Here is a 24256-nt window from a genome sequence, read left to right as displayed (position 1 = left end):
TTAGCGGGCGTCTTAGATAAGACCGCTTAGATAAGACATATGCGGTATCTCAGAAAGTTTTAGAAGTTAATATTGTGTTTTGGCGAATTTGAGAGATTAATCTTTTCATAAGAATGAAGCCACAATTCTTTCTCATATCACATGTTTTCGATCTTAAAATAATTCTTTTTGTCAACAAATAAAATCTTATTTAAAATAAAATATGAAACTATTTTAGAAACAATATTTTTATCCATCTATTTTCTTAAAACACTTATAATTTTTCAAGGAATTTATTTTTAAAATAGTTTTCATTTATTTATTAAAATCAATTTTTAAATCTGTATGTGTTTTATATTATTGCAAATATATATGTGTGTGATATTTATTTTTTGCAGCTTAAAACCACCACAGAAAGACGGGGTGACAAAATCGAATCCCAGCAAACGACATCGGGAACGATTGAACGCCGAGCTAGATACGCTAGCGTCATTACTTCCTTTCGAGCAAAATATCCTCAGCAAGCTGGATCGACTCAGCATCCTCAGACTCAGCGTAAGCTACCTCCGCACCAAGAGCTACTTTCAAAGTAAGGCAAGCTTTTAAAATTATCTCACAATTACATTGTTACAATTTTATCTGATATATTCAAATTTTCCCCTAATTATTGCATATCTGACAATTTCTTTTTAATTTATCCTACTCGTTCACGAGTCTGTGCTTTAGTTATTTCAATATCATTTTGAAGCACTTATGAAATGATCTACGTTTATATAAAATTTTTATTATATATATTATTTAATTATTGACATCTCCATGTCTGGCGAATTTAACTAGACCGGACAATAGAATTATTTTAGTTCGTTAATTTATTCTCGGCGTTTGCGTAATGACAGCTAAGATATGGGAAGTATCAAGTTGCGGCTATGAATTTTCCATCGTAACACAACTATCTACTTTTGTCAGCACGCGAGATACTCGTTATATCTTCAGGACAATAAGATCTGGAAACAATGCGCGGTCCATAGATTCGCCCATCATTCTTCTACTATCCACCGTCTGATAGCTTAATATCAAAATCATGTTTCGTACGTTGCACGGGGATAAACTATAGCAACTAAAGGATAAGATTTTTCGCGCACAACGAAATAATCAGAAGTGGCCTTTGAATTGTCAAGCCGTGCAAAAATAAATAACTAGGGAGATTTACGGATCAAATAAAGAAACGGTAATTAAAAGATTAATGCTAAGAAAAAATTAACTATTTTATATTTAATAATGATATTAATAAGTAACGCAAAGAATAAAGCTTGAAAATTTATATAAAAAACTCTCGTTCTTTAACGAAGAATTTTTTTTTCGATCAGATGAAATTTTTTGGTGATACTTTATTGCCGATAATAAAAAGAGATTTTGACGCTTCTCATATAAATAATGACATATTCGTATAAAATTGACGCTCCTGCCGAATAATATGTTTCTCCGGCTATGCAGAAATTATGCAACTATAGCGGAAGCACGCCTTTATGCACTACCGGTGCAATGCAATCTCATCTGCAATCGCAATCGGGGCTAATCGAAAAATCGTCGTGAAATAATGGATAGACGCTTTCATCTTCCTCGCTTTATCATTATTCGTCGCCGTGCTTTCGTTTCTTGTTTCCAATCTCGCGACGAGCAAAGTGACTCCTGGCAAAATTGCACTCATTGATTTTGCGCCAGGGATTTACCGGAATCGAAAAGAATAAGATTCTGTTTGCATACGTCATTTCTTATTTCGTTTTTATTAAAGATAAATTATATTAATAAAATTATAATAATTATATTAAAAATTATATTAATATTATTTAAAATATAATGAAAAAAATTTTATAATTATACACATATATGCTTATAATATATTTATGTGTGTGTTCAATGTGCATTAAAAGTTGTTCGCAAAAATCGTTCATTAAATGTGTGAAATCATATCTAAAACAAATTTAAATTATATATTTTAATTTAATACATTTCGCAACTTTAAGATTTCATCATCTTTTTAAATCTACATTCGTTTACACTTGTCTTGGTCACTTCTAAGATTATTTAAGATCTTCAACAGTATTTCAATCACTTCCAACATTAATTATATGTATATCGGGATTTTTTGAAACCAGCCTGTTAATTCGATCGAGATATACTCGACTGTCGCGTTAAACGTACACGTACAGCGTTTCCTCCGAGAAAGAGCGACAAGCGGAGGAGAAACGGGTGGGAAAGAATCCATTAACGGAAGAGGTGTGGGCATCACGGTCGGGAACGGCCGATCTTCGCGCTTCGTGAACGAGAGAGGAAGCGAGATGGCTGATATACCGGGGCGCAATAGCGTATGCAAGGTAATGCACGGCCACGAATCCGGATTGAACGTGCGGAGGAGGACCTCCTCCGTGCTACTGGTCTGTCCGTCTATCTATCTGTACATGTATGTGTGTTGCTGCTGCTGCTGCTGTTGGCTACGTCCGCGCGATATCGCGAATCTCGCAGTATATCACCGAGGACCGCGGCTCTCGGGCTTATACTTAGCGCTCTTGTTGCTGCTGCGTCGCTATGTCGGATGCTGTTCCTGTTGCTGCTGCTGCAGCGATACCGAGAGGGCGAGATTCGCGCGCGCGACCCGCAGCGCATTGTTCACGCCGTTTTAATAGGTATTCATTGTCGGGTCTCGGATCTCCGTCCAAGACTCCCAACGCAGTGTCGCCCCGATCTGCTCCGATATCTGGGAGCTGCCGCCAGTTCACTTGCCGCCCCTTCGTGAGACCTCTGCCTTCCTTTTCGAACCAGTCATCTCTCTTTACCTTCACGATTTATCAAATTATGCAAAGATTGACGCGTTTGTAAAATTCTGGATCCTCTGAGATGTAGGCAGATATAGACATCATAATTGGAATCAGAAATCGAATTAGAGGAAATTAAAAGAAATTTGAAAAGAAATTGAAAGAAATAATTCAGAATAGAAATAATTTTTAGATCTATAAACTTAGCCATTTAAAAAATTTTAATTAAACATAAATATATTAATTAAAAATTTTAATCAATATTATAATAATTATAATGACACGATGAGAAAAATAATATAAAGGAAGATTATCGCCGAAATCGCATCGCGTCGTCCTTTAAATTTTTAGTCGAACGCTTTCTCGCCCAATCATTATTAATTTAATTTGTAAAAATTCAATGACATCAACGACTTCCGTTTCGCGGTCTTCTCGCCCGATTAAAAAGCTCAGTTTACGCCTCGGCGAGCGTTGCGGCCGTTAATAAGATTAACAGCTCTGCATTCGATCGGCAACATTAATCGGAGTAACACGGGTAGGAACCCGCAGAGGAATCCTATTCCTCCCCCTCTTTTTTCCTCGTTCTTCGCGCTATGTAAATTAATTAGGGCCCTCGGTAACGGCGCTGATTTTTCAAGTAGGCACGTGGTGCGCGCCTCGAGATAGAAAGAAGAAGAAGAAGAAGAAGAGGAGCATGAGAAAGAAGAAATGAATGGGAAAAAGGAAGAGGAGGAAGCAGAAGGTGGCGAAGTCGGGGCCCGAAGTGAATTAACCGGGCGTTGAAGAAACGCGGTGCGCCAAGAGATGGTCCCCGCTGCTCTCTCTCCTTTTTCTGGTCCTCAGATAGCAGATCTTCCCCGGAGGCGCAGCCTCCTTCGCCTTTCTCACACACGTCCCTCCGAATCCTCCTTTCTCGCGTAGACTACCGGTCGCAGAGATCCCGCACGGGCTCGCTCGAATCTCGGCAATTAACCTTACGCTACTTGATCTTATTATTGACAACGCGCGTCGTCCTCGATTCTCCTCGATGCGGCGATCTTGTGGATTCTTCCTCAACTTTTTAAATAGAATAGGGAAAAGATTTAACAAAGTATTAGCTCATTTATATTCGATTCGAATTTTATACTTGATTATTATTTATATACAAGCCCGATTAAATCGCGGCGAGGAGAGAGGCCTTTAAGGATCGGGATTTTCTGTGACTCTGGAGAGCTTAATGAGTCCGCGGACAGGCGTTAAAAAGATAGTACGCGTAAAGTAGGATCGCTCGCGGAATGCGTGACCAATTATTTCGATGATTTATGACGTCCTTATCGTGCCTAATTGCTGGCAAAAAAAAGATTTATACCCGAGACGCGTATACATATATATCTGGCGGGTTATTTCTAGTTGTCTGCCGGAGTTTGAAGCATCCGTGGGCATATCTGGAATGTACTCGAGTGAGACACAAGCGTGTAATGCTGCGGCAATTACAGCAGTGGCGAGACTCGAGAAATTTTAACATTGCAGTTTTAATTAATTGAGCGATTGCTCGTTATATATATCGTTAGTTGAGGCGCATGCGAATGAGGCCACATCGTGTCTGCGGAAAGAAACTGCACGGTATAGTGCTTGCCTCCACGTAAACATGTAAAAGCGTGTAAGTGTTCTATTCTATCGCTCGGAAGTAATAGAATCGACAACGTTCCTGCAATATCATAGCCTCTCGTTTCTTAATTGAGATGCTTCATACTGAATTCATAAACGGATACGATCTCTATCTCTTGATGTATAGTTCCTGATATATATAGTTATATATATATATATATATATATATATATATATATATATATATATAGTTTCATATACATATTTTCGATAGAAACTCATCGCGTACATGTAAAATTGCGAATTTTTTGTGACTGTTACAGTCATAAATCTAAGTAATGATTTCTGAAAGCTGATGTTTTTTTCTATTTCTTTTATATTTTTATTTCGCTTTAATATAACGAGAGTAGAGAAAATAGAATTGAAAGAGAGAGGGGGAGAGAGGGAATAATTATATATAATAAAATATTAGATATAATACAAAATATTTATATAATACAATATAAAATTTGGTGATATATAATATAATATAAAAGTTAGCTAACACACATAGTAACTAAATTTTTTCGCTGCCGAAAAAAAACATAATTATACACGATTAAGAGAAAATATTATTTGATTTTAACTGAATAAAGAAATATATGTATATAACATCGAATAAAATAAATATCACAATTTTCGAATAAATGTGTAATTTGATTATATATATACATTACTTTTTTAGAAATTATGTGCTTTTAAATGACTATCTCGAGAGATTATTGTGTTGAAAATTAAATTGAGGTGAAAATAAACATGTAATATAAAATATAATTATATATTATAATATATATTATATATTATAATATATTATAATATAAAATACCAATATAATTTAAAATTTTTTTCGTTACCAAAAAGAAATATATAATTATACACAATTAAGAGAAAATATTAACATGAGAATTAAGAGAACATATTATTTAATTTTAATTGAATAAAAAATGAAATATTAATAATGTCAAATGAAATAGACATAACAATTCTCTTATAAATGTATGATTCGATCGTATTATCTACAGAGCTCATGTTTTTCTAAACGATTATCTCGCGAGATTATTGTAATGAAGGTTAAATTGAATTAAAAACAAATCAAATTCTTATAAAATTCCAAATTATTAAACGCGGGTATGTGTGTATACAATATTATTAAGCGATGCCAAATGTAAACATTCTTCGCACTGAGTAGTAAAAACAAAGCAGTCTTACCGAGCGATCAAAACAAAACAGTCCCACCGAGGTCGTCTACGTATTTCAGTCGTCAGTTGAATTTGAGTCGTACGACGAGTCGGTTGTGAATAATATGAATCGACTTATTAATTAATAAACGCACACACATCGCCATTAATAAATCGGCGAGTAATTTCGATAACCGACCCGCATCGTTTCGCGTCGCGTCGCGCCGCGTGACGTCACGCTGACGTCACGCTGACGTCACGTCACGTGATCATCTGAATACTGCGACGCATCATCCGCGCGCAAATTCATGGCGCAAAGTGCGTCGCGTCGGGAGTGTCGTGCGGACTTTCGGATTAATTGAAAGATACGCGACTGTAATTAGCCATTCGAATCTATCGAGTGCCGCGTACTTAATCGATACTTTATCTCATTTACTCGTAAAAGCATCGCGCGAGTGGAATAAGTCGCGAAAGTTGTATGTACGACGCGGTCGGAGATGTTAGGTTAAATTGAGATCGCGGCAGTGCGTGTGTGTGTGTGTGTTCTCCTGTGTCCACGATGAATATCCGGAACAATGGAGGAAGCACCAATGAGGAAATTTATTCGCCGCATCCACGATTTTGACAAATTACCCGCCTGCTTCGTTCGCGAGGCTCTGACGTCATCTTGTGTTCGCTCGTTCGAAATGAAGGTATGTTTTCAACGATATAATTCCCAAATATGTTACATATTTATATTCAAGTTGCAAGTAGGATAAATACGAGATAAAATTTGCCATAATTAATTAATGTATTGCATATGATAATTCATGCGTCATATTCAAAGCGAGCTAGTTCCTTAGCTTCCATTTTGGAACAATGTAAAAGTGCTAACTTCATGTGTAAGACCCATTTAGATTCTTCTCGTTAATAGATAATGAACCGTAAATATCGAGAGTTCGTTTCCATCGCGCTCTTCCGGTTTTTGACCAACGCAGATCCGTCTCGCTGATTTCTCTTCCCCCTCTTCCCCCTTTTCTTTCCTTCTTCCATTTCTCTCTCTCCTCGTTCTCTCTTTTTCTTCCTCGCGTTCTCTGCCAGGTGCGGGGACGAAATGGAAAATGCAAATAAGGCGTAATAACGAGATGTAGTAACCGTATCGCCCGGCTGTATCTCTCCATCGCGGGCTTACGCATCTTTCGGACGTTTATGATATACATTTACACGTGTGTATGATATATTAGCATAGGCGCGCCTACTTATGAGCGCTCGAGCATCGATCGAGCGGTCGATCGGATCGTTTAAGGCCGAGACGCGCACGCGTGCCTCTTTTTCGACGGTGCCATCCTCGTGTTTGTTGTGTTCACGGCTTGTACACGCCAGCGGCGGTTGGTGGATCAACGATTTCCGCGATAGAATCTATTCACGATTAATGTCGACGAAAAGAAATTTCCGCCTCATTGAGATAAAATCGCTAATACATCGATCAAATCGTTGCATAAACAATTCCTGATGCTTCCCTTGTCGGGAGAACCCTCGAATGAAAATTAAATAATGTATTTTTAATCGAGATAAAAAAATATAATATAATATAATATTTAAATCGGAAATAAAAATGAAAAAAGCAGATTTTCATATATCATTTTTGTGCAAAGCTTTTTTCGATTATAAAGAGATGTTTTATAATATGTAAATTTATAAATATATAACGAAACTTTTAATGTAATATTTTTCGTATCTGCTTTTTGCGTCATTTAATGAGGAAACGATCCTTTCTATAATTTAATTATTGGTTAATTAACGCAGATGGTCTGAAAATACCAGGCTTTAATACGCTGAGAAATTACGGCTCGTTGTTAGAATAATTCCGTAAAACTCGTTAATGACAGATGCAGTAGACATTTTGCGTAAAACTAGCAAATCGAGAGAAAATGGAAAAATTCCGACGATAGATTCGTGTGTTGAGTTAATGAAAGAATAAAAATAATAATCCTCAATAGTTTTTTTATTACATCAAAATATATATTTTCTATAATTATACGCTGCATTTGTGTGGCGAGTATCAAAAAACATGAGATAATATCTGATTAACACACTTATTAATAAATTAATACAGTCGTAGCTAATAATTTTATTCATTTAATTTTTCAAATATTTTTAATTCATTTTTTTCCGAAATTAATATAATCTGTTTACATGCAATCATGCTATAATTCTAATGGCATATTTTTGAAAAATAGTGTACTCAGTAGAAATTAATTAATATTCAATATTCATTAATATTCATTATTGAATATTTAAGAATATTTAAAAATAATTATTCAAGATTAATTTACTTATAAATTTAATTCGAATAATGAAGATATGAATAATTCATTAAAGCATGTTTGTTTTCGAATGATTTCACTGGCGACTTGACTTCAGATATTCTTATGTGTCACAGACTGATATATCGTGCACATATTGCCACCACATCATGTTCATGTGTGGTACGTTTTGATTAAGGCGTCTGAGGGTAACGAATTGTGTAATGAGTATTTGATGCGCTCGCCCAGTGAGTAATTAGTCGTGTGATATTATTAATGTTTCGGACGTTTTCATCTTTATTCCGACGACGGGTTGTGTAACTATAGTATTTTCCATCACATTCTTTCCGTCTATTCTTCTAATATCTTTACGCAATATTCAATAAAGTATTCCTACAGATATATGCGCACAGTTAAGTAATCAAAAGATAAAAGGTAATTAAAATCTTCATTACTTTGAATTAAATTTATAAGTATAAATTAAGCTCGAATAATTATTCCAAAATATAATTATTAAATAAATAACAAAATTATTAATGAATTTCTGTTGTGTATGCTATTTTCAAAAAATGTCACTAGAATTACAATACGATTGTATGTAAATAGGTTATATATTAATATCAAAAATTTTAAGATAATTTAAAAAATAAAATAATAATTACAACTTTCAGTTCTAACTCACAAAAAAATTGAGCACAAGATTTTTATACATATATGTATAAAATTATCAATTGTTTTTGTGTAATAAACGAAATATCACCTTTTTAATCGATCAGTTTTGAAATATTGGTACATTTATCGTGGATAAAATATTCTTAAAAGATGAAAAGTTGAAAGGGATAAAGAAAGATTGATCGAAATGGCGATCGCTATTGCCTAATATTGTTATTTAATTTCGTCGATTATCTCCTTAAGGTCCATTTTTCATGCCATTATCGCGATACAACGATAGCAGTGGCGGATCTTGATGATTTTACCGAACAATGCTGCGAGCAACGCACGTTTTATAAAGTCGTCAGCAGCTCTCACTTTGCCTGTCTTGTCTCGGTCTTTTTCTTCCTTTTCCTCTACGGCTCGCCATGCTCGTCCGTCCATCCATGCACGCTGTCGTCTGTTTGAAAAATGATTCCATTCTAGGTCGGAGTCGCGTTTCTCGTTTGCATCTCGATAGCCATCGGCAATCGCGGACGCGAATCCACATCGTATCTCTCGCGTTATCCTTCGGCGCAAGTTTGTTAACTCGACGAGTAATGGCGTCCATTTTACAGAATCTATCTGCTCCCCAATCTCCCTTCTCCTCGAAAGATTTACGTTGATTTTCTTTTCTCGGGATGTCTCCTTTCGGTTCAAGTTACGAGAATGAGTAACAGATAAGCGACATTACTTTATCACGATGTTAATCCGCCAGCGAACGAGGCGCACAAATACAAAAACATTTTTTTTTCACCTCAATAGCCGTTACACAAATTAACTTCTTGTAAATAAATCTGTATCGGCTATTCTCGAAATCGTCATGCAAAGTTAAAGGATCGTAAGGGAACATTGATATGCATTGCATTTCATTTCAATATGAATTTATTAGCATCGATATCGCATCAATAACGAAAAATTGAGATGACGACGAAAATCAATTCGAGCATTAATTGGTATTCGCGAGAACCATCTTGTTAGCGCGAATTTATCAAAGTGCGTAATTAATTTCGCCATCTTAACTTTGACACATCTAGAAGATTAAATATTATTCCATCTTGATTCGAAGCTGCTTAGTTCATAATTATTGCAACCGGAGAACAGTTCCAGTACGTTTCGAATGTAAATTTCCTATTTACATTCGTATCATATTGATTGAGCAAAGTTAAATGCTGCATTCGTTGTACGTTTCATTATTTGCGTTTTGCGTTTATGCGTCATGCAATTCAAAGTTAATAATTATTATGTTATCTCGTTGAAATATGAGAAATATTAACTTTTCCAACATCAAGTCGGTTAAAAATGCTAATGCTAATCATTTGCATTATATCTCAATATTATTCAACTTCTAGGATAATTTTTCTTTTATTTCAATGTTGTGTATGTTTGTGTTGCAGATAAATACGATTAATAATTTTCTTTCCTTTATTATAATAAAAAGATTAAAAATTTTAATTTTCATAAATTATAGATTTATAACAGTTGAGTGAATTGTGGAGTCTTGGATCAATTTGATAGATTTTTTTTCATAAAATGTTGAGATAAAACAATAGTTCTCAATCTATTCGAGGCGAATGAGTTTTCACAAATAAGTAGATAATTCTAAAATAAGTAAAAAATATTCATTGACTTCTGCGAGAATTCATTATAAGTGTTGAATCTGGCAAAAAAAAAATGGATGCCGAATTTTAAATCCGATTGTGAATATCCGCGATCGACTCTACCTTGGGGATTTCTCGCTCGTTGATTAACGATCGTCGTCGCCGATTGTGTTATCGTTAATTTCAATGACGCTTTAAGAGACGCTCTGAAAAAGTACGTTGAGACATCTGCCGGGTTCAGTAGCCGGCGAAAAACGTCGCGGAGAAGGCATCACGCCCTTTCGATAAAATAAAGAGACACGCGAAGGGGCCGCGTTTCTTTCAGTCCTTTCTCTCGCATCAGATGAGAACACGGTACGCGTGCGCGACGATCGGTATCAACGTCGGGGACAAGTCCGTTTTGGCAGAGGCTGACAGACAGACAGAAAAAAAAAGAGAAGAGAGAAAGAGCGAGGCTGCTGGGAGAAGAATCCGATTTGTTTTTAATCGGTTCGACAACGCGTCAGGTTGGGCCGATTCCGGACTCGAGTCGAGACGAAGCAGGCCTCGTGCGCCATCGGTCGGGCCCACCGGACACGCGATACGCATCGCTCATTAACGTCATTATTAAAAATGCGGCAATTAGACCGCGGCCAAATATCGAGATACAGAGGCGAGCGACAGAGAAGACTCGATAAGGAACAAAGATCGACGACGACCGAACCAGTCTTTTTTGACGCTCGACACCTTTCCTGCGTGACGAGAAGAACGCCGGTGCATTTATCGGTTGGTAATCGCGACGATAATAACGTTCGGCGATTGTCGATATGCAGATGATCGAGGCAGACACAAAGGTGGAGAACGAATTGTATTAATTATATTATTAAACCTGCCTTGTGTCTCTCGCGCCCCTTGTGTCGTTAAACTGCGCTGTCATTTTGTGAGGTGACGACCGACAGGAGAAACTCATTTTTTATTGTTGAATGTCGGTTGATATTGTAACAATGACAAATGAGTAAGATTCAAGAATGAATCGGTTTATCTTCGATTCATTATTTCATTTACTTTGATTTTTCTGTATTATTTTATTTCATTTTATTTATTAGAAATTAATTATTTGATTTCTTATCATATTTTTGTTTGAGAGATAAGTTTTTATTTATAAGTCGATTTATAATCTTCTTTATTTGTTGACAGTTCTTTTTCGAAAATAATAATAATAATAATTTTAATATTTTTCACTAGTAATTAATTTATAAATTTCTTTATTTGTTTCAATATTTGATATCGAAATAAAGAAATTTACAAATGTGTAACTAATATAAAATAAAATAGTCAGTTGTATGAAAAGAAAAGATATATTTCCAACATAAAAAAATTAGATTGCGAAAAGCAACTATTATTACTTGTAAAAAATTTAATTTATCAAAATTTTTGTTCGTCATTTTTACTCGCTTAAAGTCGGAGAACTTATTTTTGTCGCGACATTTCAGATAAGGAAAAATAATTGCCGATATTAACATATCTCCAATTTTACATTAAATAACAGGCACAATTAAGTCTTAACCATCGCGATATTATTATGCGTCGCAATTTAGATTGCCGCAGGTACCTGCATCCGCTGCAGTTTTATCGATCGCGCGATGCAATCGTGAAAATGTTTGGGGGAAGGGAAGCGAGAAATTTTCATGCAGGATAAAACTGCGGAAAATGATTTTTCATATCTTTTTACATATCGCCGATCGAGTTTATAATACTTGTTTGTAATTATAAGCGGTGTTTGTAAAGCCATCACAGATGGTCGCGGCAACTTTGTTTCTCGCGCGTGGCCCCCGTCACGGGGCTCCAACACACAAATACACACACACACACAAATACATGCGCGCGCGCACACACACACACACAAAATGCGGCCTGCGCGGACAGGTTGTGGACTTAAAGCCCATATATAGTACATCAGCTGACGGCCTGTCAGCCGCGCAATCAGACGGAATCATCGAAAGGTGATAGGAAAATCGATTGCCATGTAAACCGGCGCGGTCACTTTTCGCGACGACGGGTATGAGCACCTGTCTCCGGATCCTTGTGTCTGTGATCAAGAGTGGAGTCATGGATCGAGCCTTGAATCGAGAGTATGAGTTAACCGGCGCGTCATCTTTCTCTCTCTCTCTTTTTTTCCCTCCATCGTGCGATATCGTCCCGCTATTAACTACGTATCGCGAAACCGCGGTATTTATTGAACAGCGATCATCATCGGATCCCGTCGAGCTTGAATGCATCTTGAAGTGAACGCGTATCTTGAACGCGAATCGCGAGACATATCAATGACGACGACGTAAACAATATTAAAATGCAGTATGTATAATTCCAGGATATGGAATTATGTAACGGAGCGTGGATCCGAGAAATAAATTGACTTATATAATAAGAACGTCAAAAGGCAATGTCTGTAATTCAACATTGCACTTCATATCAAATTTACATCGGATATTAATTTTCATTGTATGTATATATCAATTGCATAAAAAACTAAGGATCAAAAATATTTAATTACTGTAGACCTAATAGCTTAAAATATTAAAAATCTCAATATAACATAAATCATTGAGTAATTTGACATAAGAAGACCTTTATTATATTGAATCGAGAGGTGCTGTAGCATAACACTCATGAATTAATCGCTCATTAAGAAACGAGATCGAGGTCGAGTTCGAGTTTTCGTTCCGGAAAGGTCCATCCTAATTTATCGAAGCGATCTTCGGAAGGAGAAGAGGGAGGGGGAGTTGTAGGAAGCTTTGAGCGCTTCGACGTGTCATTAGATCGCGCCGCGTCGAGGCTAAAAGTTCATCAAAATTAACTGCCGATGCTCGTTACACCGTCTTGCCGTTGCGGAATGATGAACTCCGATAAGAATGGCGCTGGGCATAAGACTGTTATTAGCTGAAAATACGGCGAACACACCAGCGGGCATCAAGCAGCATTTTTATGGGAGAAGGGGAATCATAATTGCGAGAGTTTAGCCGTAATGTCGGCAATCATTTTAATTAAGAATAATCCCCTTCCCCCTTTCCTTTTTCTTCTTTCTCCGCTCACCGTTTCTCCTCTCTTTCTCTCCCTCGCTTTCTTTCCTACTTCCCTCGTGTCGCACCTCGCACATACGTTTTCATGTAATTAGTATATTTTGTATTTTACCGAGCCTCTTATATCGGCCGATCAATCTGTATCTCGTTCATATGTTAAGAAGAAGCTCGATGGATTTGGTTGCTCTCGATAAATCGTGGAAATCTGAAATTTTCATTAAGAAATTATTTTGTAGTGATCCGTGTAATATTTTAATAATATTTTAAATTTAATAATATTTTAAATAATAATATTTTTAAATTTCTAAAATGTTTAATTAACGAGATATACACAGCATTTTTACGTTTGTTGTAAATATTTAGAATTTAGAATAATTCCTTTTATTTATTGAAATACAAATATTTATAAATAATTACAATGTTTAATTGAAAGAAAGAAATGAACGAATGAGTATTGCAAGGAAGAGAGATAGTGGACTTATTGGTGTTTAATTTGTACAAAGGTGATATGTAATATATACCTGTATTAAATTGCAAATTCAGCCGTGGCTTGACGTGTTTTTCATATAAACGCTTTATCTCTCGAACTGGCAAAGTGCATCCTTCGAAATGCATTCCTATGTCGCGCTCGTAGAACAGAAAGAAATACATCGCGGTTGTTTGAGTTGCATGAAGGCGATTGCAATCTGCTTAATATTAATTAAGACGTATATCCTGTTTTTCGACGCACCTCGTACATTTCCTCATCATCCCCGCGACTTCGTTCTCTCTCTCTCTCTTCTTCGCCTTCGTCGGCTGAGCTCTCGTTCACAATTCCGCATGTTCGACAGGTGAATGGGGAATTCGTTGCACTCATTGCGCCGCATCTGTCAGTCAGATGCGTCGAATCGCGAGTCTATGTAGACTCGAATGGATTGTATGCTCTTATTGACCCTCATCGCGTCGGGGGGGAAGGACGAGATTTAGTTTTCAAATAAGGATAACGACGGGTAATTATCTCAGAGTTTCATTCCGTATTAAATTTATATTGGTGAAGGGGGGAAAAAATATGTAAGGCAATAATTACGGTAGGCTGATAATTATAGTTCTTTGATAAAAATATACATATTAAAAATATCTATGAGAGAAGTCGGGTAATATAAAAAATGTTATGAGTCCCAGAAATAAAAATCTCTTTCACTCGAATTTTCTTATCGATCGCAGATGATTTTGCAAATGTCGATTAATAACAATGCCACAAAGCAGTTATTTTATGTTTATAATATTTATAATTATAATGATTATCATCTGTTGTAAAAATAATCTGTTTTAAAAATAATTAAGGTGAAATAAAAAGACATCTAATCAGAATATTAAATATAATTAAATTATTAACATAGAGATAAAAATTTGCAATAAATGCACAAGTGAAAGCATCTTGATTATACTTTTTGCCAGATAGTACCGTTTGTCAAACTTTTCGCGATTTTTCAAGCGCCAGCCTGACAGCTGATCGAGGAGTTATCTTGGCGGTTTTTTAATGAAGAGTTATTCAGCGCCGGCGTGCTCGTTTGATATCGGCGTAGTCACGTTGGCAGAAACGTAATCACGACGTAACGCGGAGCGAGAGCGATCGAGCTATCGTAAGTCTCGATATACGCCGAGCCATCAGAAGTAAATTACGTCGTGTCTGACTTTATCCTGCCGCGTGATCTGGTCGCATCGACGCGGACCGCGGCTTTCGCGTGTGCGTCGCGAAAGTAGAGTGGCTTATGCGGCTTTCCTCTAGCGACCGCGGAATCATAACGCGTTCATTTTATACGTCATGCCATGTACGCGGTGCGAAGCTTTCGCGGATTTTTTTTTCTCTTCCGGAATATCATGTTTAGTTCGATCTTTCACGCGACACAATAGCCAGATTGGCGGCTTGATAGGACACGCGGACGATAATTTCTCGCGTTAGAAGAGCGAGAATGTATTGTATTGAATAACGTGAATAAAGACAATAGGGAGATGAGGGAATTGACCTTATCATTTATAATTTATTCGAGTGGCTATAATGTAGGCAAAATAGATACAAGTATAAAAATTATGAGAATTATTTTGTTTTGTGAAAATCATAATTTTCAGTTCAAAAATTATTTGCAATATTTAATATGCTAGAACATTTTCTCTTTCTGATGAAATATTTAGAGAAAAATTTTGCTATGGAATTACAAATAGATAATTACTTGAAATTCCATAGGAAATACCATCATCGTATTGGTTTATACTTTTTGCATATATTGTAGATATATACTAGTTACTTCGCCAATCATTAATCGTTTCATCCGAAGAATAAAACATCATTTTAATTACTGAGTCAGCAAGAAAATGCCGGAACACTTTTCTCTCGAATATACAAAAGAAATGACATTCAAAGCATTTCACATATAATTACCTAACCATGCGTTTGTAGCAATTATTATATCATTTCCGTGTGTTATATATCTTTCTTATTGAAATTGAAGACTTGATACAAGAAAAATTGCACAATGCCGGAAATAAAAGTCTCAGAAATTTCCTTCTCTTTGAGTAAAATATTTGTTTATTTGTAAAAAATAAAAATATATTCTTTGGAATTTTTACATATATAATTACAGAATTATTATTAAATTTTGTATCAACAGATATCTTCTCTTAGAGAAAAATACATTTTTATGAAAATATATTTGCATAAGCTATTTTAAGTGTATTAATTAAATACCGGATCGAAAAAAAGGGGCATTTATAAAGATTGTTTCTTATAAGAGAGCTCATAATCTCCTCCGACGTTACGCGTAGTCCATAGATGCGTCCGCGATGTGCGTGAGAAGAAAAAATTTTACCTTTGCCGGGGTTCTGAATAGAGAGATTCCACCTGGATTTTCATATGAAAAATATTCAGTCCACTCATGGTCGCTGAGCTCGCGGCCGAGAAGATTGCTATCCTGACTGCTGCTGGTTCGCGGCTCATGCTAACGAGTAACGGGGATATCTTTCTTAGGAAATCGCTAATTTTTTCCCTCGCTTCTTCGTGTGCAGAGTGTACTTCGAATGAGAAATAATCAACCGGAGTTGAATAATAAATTAATCAAACGGTAGCGTAATCGAATTTTTCAGCAGCGTAATGAATCAAACAAACAGTACACACGAGATACCTATAATTTTTTTTCTGTAAACAGCATTTGTAAATTAAATCTTGGAAACGCATCCAATCGACTTATGCTTGCGTTCATGGTGAAATACATCCGCATGGAAGCGCATGCCACGGATCGCAGAATCTTATTATTAAGAAAATTCCCCGGGCGAATCTGCTCGTTTTTCATCTATTGCTCCATATAATTGCGCTCGGTCAGGCTTCTTTTCTCGTGTAAATTAATGGAAATACGGGTGGAATTTCTTGTATGCTAGAACTTCATTCTATTCAGAATATTGTTTAGATTTCTCAAATAAACATACATGTATACTTTTCAGACATTTTTGTTTTATAAATTGATCTCCAACGTTTTATAAATTTTTACATTTTATAAATATTGATAAAGTAATATTTTATAATTATTTAGAAAGAATTATTTTTAGAAATTAAATATATTTTTATTTAATTAATTATATCAAAAAGTATAATTAGAACAACTGTAAAAATATTATATACAGAATATAGAGAAAAAGATAAAATATAGAAAAGTGTATACATGTATAATGATATTATATGAACATGATGTAAATTATTATATATCTGTGTCATGTAATTATATTTTTTGCGAGATTGTATCTCTTGCGATAAAAATAAATTTACATGGAAAAATGGCACAAAGAGAGGATCTCGAATAAGTTTGCTCTGGCTAATGCTGGCGCTATCGTACAAAGTATAAAGAGATAATTCCCGACGGGAAGTCTACGCGTACTAGCGCCGCTAATAAAGTATTAGCATCGACATCAACGGCGTGCATAAAAAATTGCATGTACATGAATATGAATCGGGCGTAATCCCGGTGATTACAGTCGAGGCGTATCCGAATGGGCGCATGAATTGGAGTGTAATAACAATACATAGTAACATAGTAATTATTATCGGCAGCCTCTTGATCGGAGGCGTCTCGGGATCGTAACGATCTTCTCTCCCGCGCTTTTCTTCGCATTCCTTGCAGGAACTGGGCCCCGTTTTATCGTAACGAGAAGCGCACGAGCTCCTTTCGCTTTCCCATCTGACAGACTTTGAGACTTCTCTTCATTAACACGTGGCGGCTCGTGCACTTCTTCATTTATATAACGCATCGATAACGTAAATGTCTTATTACTGAACGTCCGCATATGGCTGCGAATTGTTCTAGCTAAGGAGCTACCTGTGATCATTAATCTTAATTGCGTAGAATAGCGTAGAATGCGCATAAAACGCGAGGGAAATTAATGTATGCGCGAAAGATCGTAAAAACGATAGCGCGATGTGTTTAGATTTGCTTGCAGTCGTGTTACATTATCTGATGTTTCAAACGAGGTGCTTCAGCTTTCGATAATTTTGAATTAGATTCCTTTAACATAACAGCTGATAAAAATATTATATAAATTTTTATTCAAATATACGGAACATTTTTAATTCGAATTTGATTTAAATAGAAAAATATTTTTTCTGGAAAAAAACTCGAAACCAAAGAGCACCTAATAAATACTCTGAAACAACGCGATGAGATACAGTGATGAAACAGAATTGCACAGGGTGGCGTGAAATTGCGGGCGAGTTCGATGTGAGTTGGAACTCGAGGACGGTGAAGGTTTACGAGCGTAAAATCGCAACTTTTTCCTTCGTGATTATGACCGGTCGGCGATATTACGTCCACGGGACATTCGCGCAAAATCGAAATCGTACATGGCGACAGCGCAACGGCAGCTGTAACTCCTCCTGTAACCCGAGACAGTATCATCCCGATATAAATATGCCTGGCGATGGTATCGTAACATACTTTACGAACGACCTTCTAATTCCTCAGCGTGTACCTGTACGCATATACAACGTGTACGTATGTATCGAGACTGTTACCGGTGGTATTTTAGCCAGGAATTAACGACCGTGGTAATCAGCACTCGCTTCATAGCGTTCGCCGTATTACACGGCCAAGGTTATTAACACTTGCCCACCCGTCAGAACGCGTTATTGATATCTACCGCGATACACAAATCACTCTGGCTGCTATCATCTCTTTTGCATCTACAAGGACTGACTAGGATACACTTTAAACAGCTAAACTGTTATAGCTTATTGTTAGTTGGAAATTTTTAACTTTAATCTGATTTCGGTGTCTTTTTCACCTACCGTGTTCCGAATAAAATTAGAATGGAAATTCGAGAGTATTAAAACGAGAAAAGTCGTAAAACGCACACATACGAATCTTTTTTGACATATACGAATTATATTAATTATGTAGGAGTTTTTATTTTTTTATGTAATTTTTTGGTAGAATAAAAATTACGCTCAAATATAAAATATACTCACATTAATTTGCAAGGAAACATGTTAAATAATATATTTGATCGAAAGCTTATCGACCAGTTCCATTTTCGTTTTACAATTTTAATTCTTTTTCTTTAATATTTATCCACGCTTGACAAGAAAAGAATTCTTCTAGCTTTCGAATTCCGTCCAAGTTAATTGCTTAGGGTGCATTTGGAGGCGAGCATTTCTAGGCGCTTGAACGCAAGTGCAATAACGTGCATTTGGCGGTGATAGTAAATAACTTAAGCCTTTTACGCGATAAAGGCCGAGTCGAGCCAGGAGGAAACGCCGCCGTTCGTCTCGACCGAATCAGGATTTACGTTTTTCCTACCGGTGAACATCCATCGACCCGAATGGATTGTAGACTTCACCATTGCGCCGCGTTCACGGCCGTCCCGTCGGGCAATTACGTGCTTTATGCATCGCGAAATAAGGCCGTCTTAATTTCATCGCGATTTATAATTCAAATTGTGCACGCTACCGGGGATAACGATCGTCCGATCTATTCGCAATCAGAATCGGGAAGAAAAGAGAAATCGAGAAACCGCACACACAGACAGATACACATATAAACACACACACATACAGAGAATGTAATCGCGTAGATAAAGGAAAGAAGAAGGGATTGTGCGGTAGATCAATAAGAAATTTTACTAAAACTTCATTGCGCGAATCTTTCTCTATTTCCCTCCCGTTTCATTGAATGTATTCTTATCTACATGAGTAAATTACAGATATATCGTTAGATTTATATAGAGTATAACGAAGAATAATAAACGAAGATGCGAGATAGAAGTTTTACGTAATGAAGTGAATTTAAAGCTTACGATATTAATCTCAAATTACAGTATATCTTTCGTTAAACGACAAAGAAACATTTTTCTCGTTCAAGATTTTAATTGTCAAAAGATCGAGATCTCACCATTCATTAGAATAAAAAATTATGACAATCTATTTCAATCAATTATTGTCTTTTAAGAAATAGAGATTCGTTTATTAATTTTAAATTCGAATTTCACATACATTAATATTTTTTTCTCATAATTGAAAAATTATTATGCTGAATAAAGTTCCTAAATGAGCTTTGCTAGCAACATTTAAAGCTTGATCAAAATATCTCGCCTATAAAGTTCCTTCCATAGTATTTTAATTAAATGATTAACGCTATGATTTAAAGTTATATTAAAATATTAGGATTTATTCTCTTAATAATATTATCAATTTCATATTTACAAATTTTTTAAATTAATTAATCATTTTAAAACAGAAGGAAATTTAAAGTGATATCATTCTTTTTATTTTTTGCCAAAATATAATAATAATCAAAAATCATTAACGAAAATTTCTTAATGCGTGAATAATTAAATTTACAGTAATGCCATTGTGATTCTCTAAAGATTATTCGTTGACGACACTTGAGACTTTCGCGGTGTACATGAATATTAGGGTAGACTTCCAGGTTTGAGCCACATAAATTCTTTATTTAATTACTGGATATTTATTACTGAAATTAAATAATAAATAAATAATAAATAATGAATTTTATTATTGGAATTAAATTCTTTGTATGATCTTTTATTTTATTATCGGAATCATATAAAATGGCTCAAACTCGAAAGACAGTGGTAGTTTTGATATCACACGCGTGCATTCTATCGCGGACGACGCCTCCGTCTCCGCTTGTCATCCGTCTTCGACGACTCGTGATGCTTCCGCAAGCGTCACCGGATCTAACTAACGTTCGTACTCCGAAGTCGAGCACGCGAGCGGCGCGAGCGGCCTGCAACGGAGCTTAAAATCCATTGTAACGTATATCTACGGTGCGTGCGAGGATGCAACGTGCGAGCTGCACGCACGGCACCTCGAGGTGCCGAGGGATACGACACGCGGGGCGTACGACTCGCGCAAAAGGCACGACTCGGCGCCGATATATCCGAGGCGGCCCGGGTTCGCCGACAGAGCTCAACTAAGTTGCCCAAGTCGGGGGCACACAACCTCCGTCGTCCCTCCCCCTCTCCGCGTGTGCGGGGGTACCGCACACGCATCACGCCACCCAACACGCCATGCTATGCCCGTGCCGCGATCAGCTGGAAACCCGGAAGGTTTCTTGGCACTCCTGACCTAGTGAACAAGACACCTTTGCATGTGCTCGCTCGTTTAGCTTCAGGCCCTTTCCTTCTCCCGCCCCCCTCTCGCCCGATGCTATCTGAAACTTTGGTTGTAAGCGCCTCAAAAAGCTGACCGATAGTGTTGATGATTCTGGCTGGCTCGAATAATGTAAAAGTGAACCTATGAGAGTTTGATAAAGCGATGAAGTGTGATGTATGAAGGTCTTATCGTGGCAGTTTTGGTTAATGATGCGAAAAATGATGGAAAAAGTTTCCTTGGACGCAGGGGAAGGAGGGAAATTAATTCAATCGTATAATGCGTCCCCGAGATCAAAATCGATCTTCTATCTGTCATTTCTTTTCGTCTCGAATAACCTGGAAATACGCGACCTCGCGACGATCGTGATTGCTTATGCATCTCCAGGGATCTCCAGATTCGTTGGCTCGATAGAGGCTCATCGATTTGTCCATTAGTAGCCGCGCCATCGTTCTTTTACGATTCTAATTTATCGCGCGTCCAGGATGTAATGTTGTGATATCCTTTGATAACGCAAAAGCGACACGTTTCTTTGCACCGACTGACCGACTGAACAAGATATCGCGTGTTGCGTCTTTACGTGCTCGCATACGTTCACTTTTCGCGTTCATACATGTATATATATATATATATACATGGTAAGCCGATGATAAGCCCGAAGAATGCCACGAGCATGAATCTCGGAGATGAATCGCAATCGTCGTGATGCTTCAGTTTACGTTGATTGCTGATTCGAGGATTAACGCGACGTGCGGTGGAACCGGGTTTGATTCATGAGCACCATTCTTAAACGCGACGTAGAAAAAATCTTTGCGCGTTAAATATTGCGAGCAACATTTTTCCGATAATACTGGGTTGATATGATTATTTCGATTTAATTTGTATTAATATATTATAAATTAAAAAATTATTTTTCCTTTTCTTTTTTTGGAAACGTAAAAATGTGACTTAAAAATAAAATTTCTAAATTACTTAGTCGAAACTATATGCTATATGTATAATTGTATAATTATTTCAAAAGATAACATAATGTTATGTAATATTGTAATATATTTTTTAAATAATTATTTAATTTGATACAAATATTATATTTTTTAAATAATTATTTAATCTAATACAAATATTATAATATATTTTTTAAATAATTATTTAATCTAATACAAATATTTGCTTTCACTTTGTTATGAAAATGGAAAGGATATTAAAATATCGATTGTAAAATATATTTCGTTAATTAATTCTTTGTTTCATGAAGAAAAATGTGTGTTTTTCTCGCTAATAAAATTCGATTATTCAACCTAGTCGTAAAAAACAATACTGAATCGTAACAAGTTTTATTAAATAAAATTGAATTATCTCTCTATATATCTAGATATAGGCCAAGCGTATCTACATTCATACACACATAACTTACGGTTTTCGCGCTGCCTACAATGGTTCGGTTAATTACTGGTTGATGTAACCGAACTTTTTAATAACTGGGGACGAGCTATGCCACCGCATTTCATAATAGCAATGTCTAGTGAAAGCGCATTGTATTGCGCGTAATATCCGAGACACTGAAACGCTCGGAAAAATGTACGCGTGTATTGTAGCTACCGGTATATATGCGTATGAGAAAAAAATTATAATTCATGACGATGCGTATGAAATTATTACTGTACTGACAGCCGGTTTTCTTTTCGTTGCCATTATATGCAGAGAATGGCTATCTCGCTATTGTTATTACGCATTGCCTGCAATTTTATATCTTCTTGTATAGAAACTTGTACATGAAGAAAATATGCCAAGAATAGAAGCGAAAAAAATGCAATGTCTTTTAGATTATCTTTTAATAACTTGAATATAATAATGTAAGTTTTTTTCCCTACCTTAAGATTTTTTAATTAGATTTTACTTAACAATACTGTCAAGAAAATAGATACAGCTAAATGTAATCTGGGAAGGAGGAGGGTTGAATCATGATTCTTTAACGTTGCATTATTCATGCCTCGGGAGGTATGACGGTAAATGACTGCAACATCTTTTTTGTCTGAATGGTGAACGGTCAATGCTACTTAAGGACATGATTTCTCGCTTGGTTTCGACTCGACGTCGTGGAACTGATTTGACAAAAATTCCGCGAACGTTTATCGATGCGCGTGCGACGTCTGGCCCAATTACGTCCAGTTGAGGCCGACACAGAGAGCGAGGATCCGATCTCGAGAAGATCGCGCACGAACAAAACCGCGCGCGTCCGTGACCTCTGATCGTGGAACTAATTCAAAGTACGCGTATCATGACGGCATCACGGCGCATTAAATGCGCCGTGTGAAGTCACCGGTTGATCGATGGCGTTATTAGTCAGTGGGACCGTCGGGCGTCACAAAAGGGGCCCTCCCTTTAAATAATCGGACGGGGCTCTCTTGACGAGCGATTAAAAAGTTCCGTCCCGCCGGACATCCCGAGATTGATGTCGGCACGTTGCGCGAAGAATCAAGAATATTGTCTTTTTCCCCCTCTCGAAAAACCGTAACGTCTTCGACGGAGGAGACACGGCGCGCGTCTTCGATTATGATGAAATATTAATCCAGGAATCTTTCTCGATGAATTTTTACAGTTGTTTCTCGGAGATATCGATTAATGGTAACATTATGTGTTGCAGAGATTAAAAAAATTAAATATATAAAATCGCATTTAAATATTATCTCTCGAATTAATAGAATAAATTTGAAATTTTTCTCATGTATCGGTATAAAATAATTGCTAACTGAATATTATTTATGCGTTACTTGTTATCTCGGTATCTACAAGACACGAAAGCAAAATGAATTATCTCGACTTTACTGTTATCTTAGTGTTGTAGCATTATAGCGCAGCGGGCGAATGTCGTTCCAATTATTCCTACATCGTCCGGAATCGCGTTCTCGAATACAATATTGCGGGGAATGGCGCGCACACGAGAGACACACGAAATTATTCGCCGACGTTAGATCTTGATCGTGGAATTTTGAGTTGGACGATTTGAAATTATTAGCATATCGTACGAGTACAACTGCTGAATATGGTATGCGTAGATTGAAGACGGCATAGAATTCTTACAATTGATCGATCTGATATATTTTATTAACACATAAACGTATAACTGAATTATTGAAGTGTTTCAGTTTTTTAATTAAGTGAAAATAAATTGATCAAATATTCATTGAATCGAAATCTTTTCGAGGTTTTAAAAAGCGTATTTTATTCTTAATCTGAAATTTCTAGTATACTATAATTTCTCACACTTTTAAATTATTTGGTATACTCTTTATATATTCTAATTAAATTTTATTATTTATTTTTCGAGAGATTTTTTCGTCTAAAATTTTTAAATATAAGATATACATTATTGTCTTGATATTTTTGCTGGA

General features: G+C 36.3%; 1 protein-coding gene across 7 annotated transcripts in view; it reads left to right on the top strand.

The window, feature by feature from the left end:
* The window catches only part of Ss (aryl hydrocarbon receptor spineless), a 199051-nt gene that overhangs the window by 91712 nt on the left and 83083 nt on the right, over nt 1-24256 (top strand). For 5 of the 7 annotated variants that reach the window (XR_014436620.1, XR_014436621.1, XR_014436619.1 and 2 more), the window contains one exon: nt 378-568. Coding sequence is in view for 1 of the 7 variants with exons in the window: in XM_083088460.1 (XP_082944586.1) it covers nt 378-568 (191 nt within the window). In the remaining 6 variants the exon portion in view is untranslated. Of the gene's footprint in view, nt 1-377; nt 569-5911; nt 6289-10879; nt 10938-24256 lie in introns of those variants that run through there. The other 2 variants (XR_014436622.1, XR_014436623.1) reach the window with 2 other exon arrangements.

The sequence above is a fragment of the Camponotus vicinus genome, unplaced genomic scaffold (assembly GCF_025532165.1).
Source record: "Camponotus vicinus isolate PSW18456_S1 unplaced genomic scaffold, iyCamVici1.0 SCAF_14, whole genome shotgun sequence".
Lineage (NCBI taxonomy): Eukaryota > Metazoa > Arthropoda > Insecta > Hymenoptera > Formicidae > Camponotus > Camponotus vicinus.
This window is presented reverse-complemented; position numbering and strand designations above follow the sequence as displayed.